The 13,179-nt window shown below is 52.3% G+C and overlaps 1 protein-coding gene across 5 annotated transcripts in view; it reads right to left on the bottom strand.

Annotated features, from left to right (window-relative positions):
• Window positions 1–13,179, bottom strand: part of POU3F3 (POU class 3 homeobox 3) — a 49,326-nt gene that overhangs the window by 34,840 nt on the left and 1,307 nt on the right. For 2 of the 5 annotated variants that reach the window (XM_058684576.1, XM_058684577.1), the window contains one exon: window positions 9,124–13,171. The exons of 2 other annotated variants lie outside the window; for them this stretch is intronic. In XM_058684576.1, the coding sequence (XP_058540559.1) occupies window positions 10,724–12,223 (1,500 nt within the window). In that variant the 5' untranslated portion in view covers window positions 12,224–13,171 and the 3' untranslated portion in view covers window positions 9,124–10,723. Of the gene's footprint in view, window positions 1–9,123; window positions 13,172–13,179 lie in introns of those variants that run through there. One more of the 5 variants, XM_058684578.1, reaches the window with a different exon arrangement.

The following is a 13,179-nucleotide window of genomic DNA, read 5'->3' as shown; positions in this document are numbered from 1 at the left end:
GTGGGGGCGGGGGGGGGGAGCAACCAAGGGCCAGGGATGTTGCCCAGCAAGACCGCGGCCTCACTGAGCCACCGGAGGAACAGCCACCGACGAGGCTCGGCGGACCCAGGCGCCGCCACCCACCCATGCCCGCGGCGGGCCTGCGGGAGCGCAGGGGCCGAGGCCGTGAAGCCGGGCAGCCAGCCTTGCACCATTGACAGCCGGGGCACGTCTGCGGAGCCCGGGGGAACAATCAACGGACTCTATGTCCCGGGAGCTGGGGACACGCCTGTAAGGTGTGTGATAATTTAAAGATCCTTGGTACTACTTTTGCTTGAATCCTTTGTTACAGCTTTGTCAGCTTGCGCGCCTTCGGCTGCTCCCTCTCCCCGGGCCCGCCCGCCACCACCACAGCACGCTCCCCCCCCCCCCCCCCGGCCCCCTCCCCTCAGCCCCGTCCCTCTGCGGAGAGGGCCTGGCGCTGGGGATCTGCCCAGATCAACTGCCCGCTGCAGATCCTCTCCTGCATAATGCTTGTCCCTTGGTTAGGATTTCCCCTTCGCGCTTGGGGCAGAGGAACTCGGTTCGCACCGCCCTTCGCCTTTGGGGGAGGCTCTCCGGGGAAGGACAAGCTTTCTGAATGTGACCTCGGACTGCTGCAGCGGTGGGCTCCTGCTGCTGGCGAATGAGTAGCTCACCTGCCACAGGCCGGGGTGACTGGGGTGGGCACAGCAGGGTGCATGGGGAAGGGGTCACCTGCCCTCCCAGAGTAAGGACGTGAGGATTCCATCAGAAAGAGCAGGTGGGGATAACACAGAGCTTGGAACTAACTTGGCTTCTACTGTCTCCAGGGCCACAGGATCCCAGCCTCCTTGGGTATAATTGTCCTTCCCCCAAACCCCAAATTAGACATGCCTCCTCTTTGGTCAAAGCACACTTCTAGGTAGGGTATTTAAAGGATACTCTGGCACACAAGAGGTGCAGGTAAACTTACATGCTTCGTTGTATAGGGCTATGCATTTCTCCATAGATTTCCTATTTAATTTGTCTTCATTCCTCCTTTCTAGGCCTTTCTGCCTGCTCATAGCCACTGGAAGAAAAATCAAGCGTAAGCACCTCTCCCTATGTTATGTAACACATTCACACAGGGTTCCTCAAGTTACCATTTTGCCGCAAATCAGCCGGCACAGGGTTTTCTGGCCTTGGGGTGGGGGTGAGAGTGTCAGGGTGAGGCTAATAGAGGTGTGTGTGTGGGGGGGGGGGCGTTCATTCCCTGGAGACTTTTATTCCCCTCCTTGAAGCCCAGTTCAAGGCCCAGGAACAAAGTGGGGAAGTAACTGATCTGTCTTTTGGTCTCTCCCCTCCCTTTCACCCCCTCCCTTGTAGGTCTTCCTCTTTGATAAATAGAGGAAAGCCGGTGGGATCAGGTACATATATAAATAGTGTTGACCTCCTCGGCCCCTCCTCATTGAAAAGCAGAAAGCCCATTACAGGGGCAGGTTGCTCAGTGCCTTTGAGTATCCACCATTACCACCCCGTGGACTTCACTGGACCCCAGACTACTTACTTGGCATCCCTGTCTTGTTGAAAACTTCCAGGACAACTATTAAATAGTTCTCAGAAGAATTAAAGACATTCTTCAGGTCTGAAACATTTTTAAAGCCCTGGATGAAATCTTCAAGGAGCACAAAGTATAATCGGTAGGACCACCTGAGGAAGTTTGAAAGCTTTGTCCCCCACCCCTCCCCAAGGTTAATCAAAGATACTGTAGACGTCATTGTGCTCACTAAGGGGTTTTTCCGCATTGTAACCTACAGATTGTCCAGACCAAGCTACCAAGACATTTATTTTCATTTTGTTAGTTTCTGGGCACTACACTTTCTGATTAGACTTGTTTATTTTTAAAAACTCTGCTGGAGAGTTTCCAACCTTGGAGGTGCAAATGAAAACGACTCTCCCTCCCAGATTCTTACAGGGTGGGGGAGGAGCACAAACCTGTCTGGTCCCAACTCAGACCTGGAGGTTGCCCCGTCTGAACCTGGGTGGAGTGAGGGTAGCTGGTTCGGGCACCTTGTATTTCAGTGCTGGCACAAAGCGAGCTCTTTGAAATGAATATCTATTCTATTTCAGTGTGCAATGTTCCAGCCGACTAAATGGGCTTGCCTTCTGCCGAGAGGCAGTCCTGGAGGACACAACTAATGTGCAATCTCCCAGGCAGCTCTTCATGAGAACATCCCTTGTCCTTTTGTTTTTGTTTTCATATTAAAAGATGTTTTTGCTTTCCTCTCAGTGTCCGTCCTGTTATTTTGTAGCTACAACAATGAAACAGGAACAGTTTATCATTCTTTTTTGTCCTTTGTACCATGCCTTGTATTGGGATGTCACAAAGCCCCAGATACACCTCAGCGTGCCCTGTGCTTTTGATGTTTACTTGCTACTCCCCGGGTCACTCAGAGACCCACACTTGATTCTGTCTTCCGCCCATCCCAGATGGTTCTCTCCTGGACAAGGTCCCTCTCCCAGCTTGCAGGGAAAGGGGATTCACTAATTTGCTTCTCAAATTAGAAAAGACCAAACCCAGGTTCTCCAGGTAAGTGATTCTGGCTTACACTGGTGACTAAGATGTTGTGTGGGAGCATCTCCCCAGGATCACGTCTCTCAAGGAGAGAGAACGGCAGGCACGTTTCCACAGACATTTCTAAAACTATGGCAACTAAGTGAGTTTTACGGATAAAATTCTGGTGTATTCCCAGGCAGCTCAAGTTATTTAAATTTTAGTTTTGTTCACATGTATGGATGCACACAGGCCAACTAGGATTATGTTACCAGCGCATTGCCACTGGACAAGTCTGGTGACAGCAACTCAGATCAACAAACTTATTTTCTGGAGAGTGACAAAGGAAAAAAAAAAGGCTCCCCATACCTTTAAAATTGTTATTTTATACTGTTTAACACCCCCCACAGCCAGGAATTGGCCAGACTTCCCTGCTTCCTTTTCTAGGAACAGGTAACTAACCACTCTCCCCTCCTCCAAGACTTGGCTATTTTTAAAAGCTAAAATTTCTCTTTCCAAAGGGAGGAAAAGGAACGAATTCCATTAATGAATTACGTACATGGAATGTGACTTGTCTGGGACAATTGTATTTGTAAATAAATGGCTTCCTGTTTATTATGTACCTTTTACTGAAAAATGAACTCTAATGTCTCTGAGCACTTAACAGAGCACATATTTCAACTTATGGTTTACTTTCCACTTTTTCTTTTTTTTAACTCACTAGAAAGAAATCGGGTAAAAACTGAGTCAGTCGAGGTGTGGGGGTCGTTATCCTTCAGCGTCCATACTGACCTGGGGAAGAGCCACCTCTAAAGTTCTCACGTTTGCCAAAGTGTAAGCAAGGGGGGTTGGCTCCCTGGGAATGTTACTGGAACCAGTCTGGAGAGTTTCACTTTTGCCCCTGGGTCTTTCTAAAGAGGACCGCGGCCTCCTTTTGCAGCTTCCAAAGCGAAGCCGGCGCACAATCGTCTCGGCGGGTAGACTGGGCATCGACCCGACGCCTGGCACCCCTGCCTTCCCCTGCGGCCCGCGCTCGCCCACCGCCAGCGCAGTATCGCCGCGCAGGCCCGGGGCCCGCAGTCTCCAGCCGGGGACTGTGCTCGGGAGGTGACCGTGACGGGGCCGGGCACATGCAGCGTTCCCCGGGCGCTCGAGTTTCCGCCTAGGCGCGGGCCGAGTGCCCAGGGTGACCCAGGCACTCCACTCCCCAGTGCGGCGCGCAGGGCCTGGAGGCCCGAAACTTCACAAAGCCACCAGCCTCCTCCAGCCCTGCCCCCCCACCCCCACCCCGCCGCCTCCCCAGCCCCGGCTTCCTAGATCCAGGCGCGTTCCCAAACAATGCGACCTACCCGCCTGCGAGGCCAGTCCTCTGTGACCCCTACTCCCCCCACATTCGAACTGTAGCCAAGCGTTAGACCCTTATTCTGAGCCAGCGCGCCCCCTTCCAGGCACAGCACCGTTCGGGAATGGACGCGGAGTGCCCCCCTTCTGTAAATCCCAGGCTCTGGGCCCTGGGCTGGGCCAGAGTCTTTGAAGACCCAGGGGGTCCAACTCCGTGGTTGCTTTTCCTCCAGGGCCCCAGGGCTTGGGGGCAGCGGGGAGGTGGATCTCGGAGAGAGCCGGGGTCAGCAGGCCCTGAACTCAGCCCCTCTGAACTCTGCGGTCCGCGGAGGGGGAGGCTGCAACCGAATTCCGGGGAGAGGAGGCTGGACCCCAGCACGGAAAATCCGCAAACGTGGAACAGAGATCGACAGGCATTTCTACCTTTAATTCTCCCAGGCGTTCCAAAAAGTGTTCGTCAGTACCTCTACGACCTCCAGCCGACCCACCTTCCAAGGAAACTTTCGCCAAGTTTTCATTTCGCTCTCTCTCCGCAATTTCTTAGGTTTTCTCCAGCCACCGGCCTTGTCGATTGCTCTACCAACTGCCCGTTAGTCCCCAGGGCTCCCAAGGCCTGGGTATTTCCTGAATTATGATAATAATTGTCATTATCAGGCTGGGGAATGATCGAAGGATCAGAGGACAGGGGACTGAGGGGGAGAGCAGAGATGTTGATGAAAGGAGATATTTCAACCTTGTGTTTCAAAAAAGTTTCAGTTGACAATTATCAGTAACCCCGATAGACAACTCCATTAAAAAAAAAAAAAAGAATTTACTACTGCTCTTGAAAAGCCGTTATTTTTTACATCGCTTTTAGGAAGATAGATGAACAAAACATCGCGTTTCAAGCCATTTTGATCTGTAATTAAATGGCAGGATCGGTTTGTATTCTCCTACGGCTTTTACAGAAGTTGCAGTGATCCAAAGTCGGGTTGCTGTGTCAGAGTGGCATTTTATTAATGAGAATACAAAAAGCTTGCATATTCTTAGCCCTGCTTGAATTTAGTTGCTAAGCAACCGGTGTATGGTAATTCATCCGCGAAATTTAAATCTTTGAGAAAGGATCGTGCGTTTTGCTGAATGGTCGCCACGAGGAAAACAACTTGTGGGACTGGCAGCAGCTGTTACGGCCGGGCCGCGGGCCGGGCCGGGCCAAGCAGGGATCGGGCCACCCCACCGCGACCGCCACCGCCCCGCCTCGGCGCCCCGCCTGCCCCGCGTCCCAGAGAGAAACCGGGCTTCTGCCCCGGCGCTACCCTCCTCCGCTTCTCTGATCCCCATTTCCACTTGAGGCAGGCCCTGCACCTGAGCAAGCCATCTGCATCCCTAGGGCTTCGGAGTCCAGGCCGCGAATTTCCGCAGCCCCTCCCCTCACCCGCACCCACAGGCGCGCAGGACACACACACACACACACACACACACACACACACTAGCGCACACATCGTGCCGCCGCGAGAATGCCAGTTGCCCTCTTCCCAGACCCCCTCTGAGGTCACTTCCAGAGCCAACTCTTCCTTGAGGAAGACCCGACTCATAAAGAACGCAGCCCACAGCCCTCCAGAAGGCCAGGCGGCCGCCGCTGGCCGGCAGTGACATCATAGGCTCCTGCTCACCACGCTCGCGCCCACATTTTAGGATACAGGAACAAACACGGATGTGAAATCAAGAATGAGAGAGAGAGTAATCTAATTAATAGGCCATGAGCCAGGCTAACAAAATCAAAGAATCTGATTACACAAGTACCCCTCTTGCTATCTCCGCTCCCCCACCCCCACCCATGCCTTCCAGCCTCCGCACTGTTTCCTTTCCTAGACTGGAAAGTTCAGGCAAACCCAGAGCCCTCTGATCTCCTTATTGAAATCAAGATCAAGCCCACGGTGGGGCTCCTGCAGCCGGGAGGTCACGTGGGTGAACTTCAGGCCCTCGGAACAGTCGCCCTGAGGAACTGAGAGATGACCAAGTGACCTACAGAACCGGAGAGCTGGAGAGGTGGCCCCCACGCTTCTGACATGCATCGCTCTTACCAACATCAGCAACAGCAACACCTGTACTGACTGCTCATGCTGTCTGACCAGGACTAGGAGGGAGAGGTTCTTACCACAGCCATTTTAAGAAGAACTATTTTTAAAAAACAACCATAACACAACTCTTTCTTCCTACATCACCTTGCTTCTGAGTCACGGATAGCCTCGCAGTCTTAACTCAAAACTCTCACCACCTTTCCCCCCAGCATAGATGTCTGAGCACAGCCAGGTATTAGGTTTTATCACCAATACAGAGCATCTGTTCTAATCAGTCCGGTCAGCCACGTGCATTTCATGAAAGAAGAGAATTCTTTCGATTCTATCCTTCTGCCTTGAAAAAAACCAGGTCCACCACCTAAATAATTAATTTCAAGTCTGCATCCAGTGCCAATACTTGTTGCATCCATTTTAGAGTTTGATTAATTACCCTGGAACTTGGGCAAACTAAACTCCATGCGGAGAGAATGTTTCTTCCTTCAATTTAGTTCTGAAAGCTACAAGTTATTGATGGCTCTTGCTCTATTTACATACAAATTGGTGCAAATATGCCCATATCCTAAAAAGCATTCTGTATAAATATATAAAAGTGTCATTTTTGATTTAGCTTGAAGAGGTTGATCATTTATTACAAAAATAAACGAATAAATACAACAATATATTGTTGCTTCCAACAGGATAAATACTTTACAAATATATAATTTAAAAAACAAATTTAATTGTTAAAATTATTTAAAATATTACACTTATCGATAAAACTATCAATAGTATATACTGCATTTAATATTAGAACCAATTATTCTCTGAATGTTGAAAACCATTCATACAAAACAGATTATGAGCATGGTAATAAGCGAACACTGGAGGCTACAGGGAAGCAGAGGGAAACTCTAAGATCAATAATGAACAGTTCTATTTTGGAACAAAGAAGTAGTCCTTGGCTAAGTACTTTAAGAAAAAAAAAAAAAAGGCAGAGCAACAACAGTAAAGTGACTATTTTAAATACACCTTGAATGATTTATCGCCCAGACTTGCAAGGGAAGATGGTTGGGTGGTTGAGGTGACAGGGGCTTGGACAAGTGATCAGGAGCCACAGGACACTGCAAACTATAAATGGGCCTAGCTCAGGATTAGCCAGATTGATGGAACAGAACTTTGTCACTTTCCTTTGGGTTGGAAGGGGAGGAGGGGGTGGATTGAAATGGAGGAAACAAATGGGCACTTTACGAAGCACAAGACACTTGCGCTGCAAAGGAACACAATGACCAAATTCATTAAAAAGATCTGGTGATATATAACAATATTTTCATTATTTACATGTGTAACAATATAAGCCTTAGCACAAAACCTCTCAGTTATAGCTGCCCTCTTTTGTTTTTCAAACATGAATTTCATTTTGTAAATACATTCAAAGGGTTGATTTTTTTTTTTTAATATGGAGTGCAAGCATGAGCTCACTGTAAAAAATGCAAAATGATGAAATAAAATGGGCTTGCTTTCTCTTCTTTGCCAATGAAAAGTTACTCTCCTACCCTTAAATCTGGGGCTCCTTCCAAAGTAATCAGCAAAAAAGGTTGCTTTTTAATAGAAAACAGTGTGAAATCTAATGTTAGTTCTTTTGTTGTCAGCCAAATCAAGTAAGCAAATACCTCCTAAAATTTTAAATAGACCTATTCTCTGTCTAATCAACCACTACCATTCCTGTAGGGAAAATAGGATTTCATCTCACGTGCCAGTAGTATTCACCATATAAAAACAACCACACCCAATCCTCAGCTTTCTCATGAGGCCTGTTTTGCTTGCCCCTGCAGACCCTCAGAAAATGATAAAGTTTGTCCCCACCCCCGACCCCCCCTCCAGGTTGTAAATTTGCTGGGCAGAGAGATTACAATAGCAAGAGAAGGAGGAGACATGAAGGCAAAGGAAAGTAAATTGTGGTTTCTTGTTTTCATTTTTTTCCTTCTCTCTGTTTAATAAATGTGGCCTTTTTCAGATTTCACAAATCAAAATGATTGTGATTTTTAGTACGATTTGGTGCTTAAAATAATGCAACCCAATACACGGCCATCTGGCTGGGCTTGATTTATGAAAATGACACAGGGTCTGTCTGGAAGAAATAACTGTTCCTGTTGCTCTCACAGTTTTCCGGGTTTTTTAACCCCTGCATCGATATCAGAGGAAGAGAGAGGAAGATGAGAGAAGGCAAAGAGTGAATGACAGCTAAATGAGATTAGGAGGAAATTAATCCATAAAATCGTTGCTGTGTCACTCCCAAATACTTTTTTTAAGTACAAGACGAAGGGACTCAACTGAGCAGAGCCTTTTGCATCGGTAGGACTCACAACCTGAGGCATTACACTTTTCATTTTCCCACATGGTAAATATTGATACATTGACTTGATAAATGTGACCGCTCTGTATGGTGTATCTGAGGAGTGATCAAAAAAAGCTCAACCCCCCAGCACCAGTAAAGTAGATATGGAATCATACTGGGGAAAGACAGGGACATAGAAAGTCTGAGCTGGTAATCACACTGGGGGGAATGCAGTGTGGACCCTAATCAGGATTTTAGAACTACATTCTTTCAGTACAAGGAAAACAACTAAAACAGAAACAGAAAACCCAAAACAGCTTAATAATTTAAACTGAACTTCATATAGTTATTAATGGGAAGTGATTAATATAAAAATATCTTATAGACTTGTAAGCTATTCTTTACAACTATTAGCCTTCAGAAAAAGAGGAAAGAGACCTAGCAATATGGTGGGGGGAAGGGAGGGAAAAGAGAGGGTGAAGTTGGGTGGGTGGGTGGGGGGGAGCTATGTATTAGCCATTAATAACCAGTTGGCACATTTTTACTGGTGATGTAGTCCAGTCTTCTGGTCAAGATGATAAAGGACACAGGTATCTCCGAGAAAAAAACTAGTATTTAGACAATCTCACCTAAAAACACTAAAAACACCCACTAAAACCAAGGGAGAGAAAATGTTGTGAAATTTATGGATTAACGAGGAGTGACAACTATGTTAAAGTACTAGCAGTTTCTGTCACGTCTGTCCTTTACTCCGTATTTCGTGGAGCAGGCTGTACTTCCTCAGTGCTATCACTTAAGGATTTGCATTAGTAAAAAAATATTTCCTAAAGAACTCTTTTCTTCCCACATAGTGTTTATGCATCAGACACAGACTATTTCATTCTAACAAATTTATTTTCTCGATCAGCTCTTACGGAATCACTACTCAAATTAAATTACAATCAAATGATCACATCAAAAGATACCCTTACTACCTAGCAACTGTCCATATTTTCATTTCATTTTGATTTGTGCTCGTCTGAAAAAAACACGTAATACAAGATCTGGGGAAAAATAAATTACCGTTTTGCAGCAGTTCATAAGTATTCTGAATAAAATATTAAAAGAAGTCATTTAATGAAAATATAAAGCAAATATTTTTAGATCAACAACGGATCTAACAATTCTATATTGCCGTCTTTTGAAAAGTCTGTTTATTAAAACCTACCAAAAACACTGCTTGGAAATGGCAGTATTATATAATCACATCCACAGCACCCATTCAATCAAAGTTGGCAACGGATTGAGGAGAGAAGTCCAGAGGAGTGCAGCGGCTGGTGCTCAGTCCTTCTAAATCTCTTTATCTGAGTCAGTCCAGAAATAAAAAATAAAAATATTAATAAAAAAAATATTCGCGGTGGAATCTTTAGGCCTCATCCACCCGAGTGCCCGCCGTTAAAGCCGGGGCTGGTGGCGGGGCCTTGCTCCTAGCCCAGTCCACCCGCCCTGCCCGACTCGGCCTGGCCTCCCCCACTCCTGGGTAGCCGTCCCCTTCTCCCTCGCCCATCCCTCTGCTCTTTCGTGATGCTTTATTTCCAAGGTTACTTTGAGAAGACTTTTTCTTTTGGCTTTGCTATTCAGTCTGTTAATTTCAAAAGCTGTGAATATTTTCTTTCTTGCTTGCTTTCTTTTTTTTTTTCCTGAAGACTGTTCTTTGTTTTCTCCTTCCTATTTCATAGTCCATTTGTCCCCAAATGACTTTAACATGGCCAACTAAAAAAGGGTGCCTCTGCTTTCTTGCACGTCGCTCCCAGGAAAGAAAGTTTCGGTAGATCACTTTAGTCAGCCCTTTGGATGGGGGGAGTGAAAAGGAGAGCGGGGGCGGGGGGGGGGGGAAGCTGCTTTTTTTTTTTTTTTTTTTTTTTTTTTTAAGAGGCGAGGACGAGGCAGGTGCTAGGTGCTGTCCACTGTTGCCATGTAGGACTTCCTAGGGTGGGGAAAACCTCACGAGTGCAGTTTTGGTGCGCTAGGCATCTTCACCCTTCTTTAAAAAGAAAACAGAAAAACAAAAAGGAAACACCACCACAGTATAAACGAGATCTCATGATCGCCTCCTTTTTCTCTTCCGGTTTTGTTTGTTATATATACGTATATAAAACAGTCTGGGTATTTGTTACGCTTTTGTTTTGTGTTTTGCCCCTCCTTCCTTGGACTTCAGAAATGTCTTCTTGGTCCGTCTCTCTCTCTCTCTCTCTCTCTCTCTCTCTCTCTCTCTCTCTCTCTCTCTCTCCTCCAAGGGCGGGCATGTTTGTCTTTGGGCGGAGGGGAGGGCGGCGGACTGGCCTGGGCCCGGTGCGGCCCCGGTGCGGGTCGGCGCGGCGGCGGCGGCGGCGGCGGCGGCGGCGGCGGGGGTTGGCGGCGATGCTGACAGCGGCTGCGGAGGCTGCGGAGGCGGCGGCGGCGGCGGCGGCCCTCTTCGAGCTGCGCCCCTTGCCTTCACTGCACGCTCGTCTGCAGTCCGTGGTGCGGCGGCGGCGTGTCGGCGCTCACGGTGCCCACCTGCGAGTAGACGTCGTCGGGCGTCTGCTGTTGGATCCCGGGCGGCGTCATGCGCTTCTCCTTTTGGCGCCGGTTGCAGAACCAGACCCGCACCACCTCCTTCTCCAGCTGCAGGCTGTCGGCCAGGTTGGTGATCTCCTGCGCGGAGGGCTTGGGGCACTTGAGGAAGTGGCTCTCGAGCGCGCCCTTGACGCTCACCTCTATGGAGGTCCGCTTCTTGCGCTTGCGGCCCTGCGCCGCGATCTTGTCGATGCTCGTGGGGCTGCCAGTGCTCGAGTCCGCCTCCTCCAGCCACTTGTTCAGCAGCGGCTTGAGCTTGCACATGTTCTTGAAGCTCAGCTGCAGGGCCTCGAAGCGGCAGATGGTGGTTTGCGAGAACACGTTGCCGTACAGCGTGCCCAGAGCCAGCCCCACGTCGGCCTGCGTGAAGCCGAGTTTAATGCGCCGCTGCTTGAACTGCTTGGCGAACTGCTCCAGGTCGTCCGACGTCGGTGTGTCCTCGTCCGAGTGCGGGTCGTGACTGTTGAGCCCGGGCCCCGCGCCGCCGCCGCCGTGGTGCGGAGGCCCCTGCGCGTGGTGCGGGTGCGGCGGGTGCGGGTGCCCGTGGTGGTGGTGGTGGTGGTGGTGCTCGGCCAGCTCGGGCGTGTCCCCGCGCACCAGCCCCGGGTGCACCAGGCTCTGGGCGCCGCCGCCCGCGCCGCCGCCGCCGCCACCCGGGCCCGGGGGCGCGCTCAGCATGCCGTTCACCGTGAAGCCCCCGGGCTGCGAGTAGAGCAGACTCTGCGGCGGCGGCTGCTGGCCCCCGGCCATGGACGGGAGGTGTGCGGCGGCTGCGGCGGCGGCGGCGGCGGCGGCTGCGGCGGCGGCGGCCCCCCAGCCCCCTGGGTGGCCCTGGTGCGGGGGCGGCGGCGGGGGCCCGAGGTGCGGCGGCCCGCGGTGGTGCAGCGCGGTGCCCGCGTGCAGGTCGTCGCGACCGGAGCCGCCCTTCACGTCGGGGCCCTGCGGCGGCGGCGGCGGCGGCGGCTGCGGCGGTTGCTGGGGGCTGCCGGCCATGCCCACGGCGCTGCCGGACCACGGCGAGCTGGCCTCCACGGCGGCGGCGGCAGCGGCGGCGGCGGCGGCGGCGGCGTGGGGTAGGGCCGTGACCCACTGATGCGCGTGGCTTAGCATATGGCCGCCGTTGCTGGCGGCCATGGCCCCCTGCATGAAGTCGCTCTGGACCATCTTGACGGAGGACGGGTCCCCTCGGTAGGCGCCTGAGGTCACGGCGGCGCTGCCGGGCTGCATGCCGCCCCCGCCGCCGCCCGCGCCGCCGCCGCCGCCCCCGCCGCCGCCGCCCCCGCCGCCGCCGGCTCCCGCCGCGTCCGAGTGTACAATGGAGCCGGCCGCCAGCAGGCTGTTCCCCGGCAGGTAGGGGTTAGAAGCCGCCGTGGCCATGCCGCTCCGCTCCCGCCACCCCACCGCCGCCACCACCGCCGCCGCCGCAGCAGCAGCAGCCGCGGCCGCCGCCGCCGCCGCCGCCGCGCCCCCCCGCCTCCCGCCTCCTCCCCCCCCTCCTCCCCCGCCCCCGCCCCGGGCCCCGGCCGGCCCCGCCGCCTTCGCCGCCGCCTCCTCCTCCGCCGCCTCCGCCCCCGCCGCCGCCGCCGCCGCCGCCGCCGCGGCCCCCGGCTGCAGCTGCAAGGCCGCTCGGCAGGGCGCGGGGGTCGCCGGCCGGCCTTGGTCAGCAGCAGCAGCAGCAGCAGGAGCAGCAGGAGCAGCGCTCTAGGGAGCGGGGCTCGCTTCTCGGGGCGCGCTCCGTGGCCGCCCCCTTCAGGGGGGGTCGTGGCCGCCCCCCAGCCCCGGCGCGTTCCGCTCGCTCCAGCGGGGCTCACCGGGCAGGGCGCGGGCCTGCGCTCCGGGCTCTTTGGCGGGGCGCGCCGGCTCCCGCTCCTCTTGCCGTCCTCCGCCGAGCGCGGACTCTGCCCGGGCGCGGGGCTCAGTCCACCTGCTAAGTGAAGATTTCACGGGAGACAACAAAGAAAGCAGCCGTTCCTTTCTTCCTGAACCAAATTGTGGGTGACCAGCAACCGGACCGCTGCTTCCCTTGCCCGCTCTCTTCTCTCCTCCTCAGGAACACATTTCACTCGTTTTCCCTTAGAGTAGTAAAACTTTTTTTCCGTCCTTGAAGGCGTGGTGATGCTGGCTGCTCGCGTGTGCGGAGAGGAGAGGCTGGCTCCTGCTCTCCTCCTCTGGTCCTTTCGTTTCAAGTTTTGTTCTGTCCTAGGAAAACTTCTTGCGATGGTGCATTTCTCTGAAGTTGCTATTGCCGGAGCTCTTGGTTGCCTCTGAAACAAGAGTCCTTTTTCATTCTCCTCGCAACAGTCACAGTCTGATGCGACATCTTTCCTTTTGGG

This window comes from Neofelis nebulosa, chromosome 9, assembly GCF_028018385.1.
Source record: "Neofelis nebulosa isolate mNeoNeb1 chromosome 9, mNeoNeb1.pri, whole genome shotgun sequence".
Lineage (NCBI taxonomy): Eukaryota > Metazoa > Chordata > Mammalia > Carnivora > Felidae > Neofelis > Neofelis nebulosa.
This window is presented reverse-complemented; position numbering and strand designations above follow the sequence as displayed.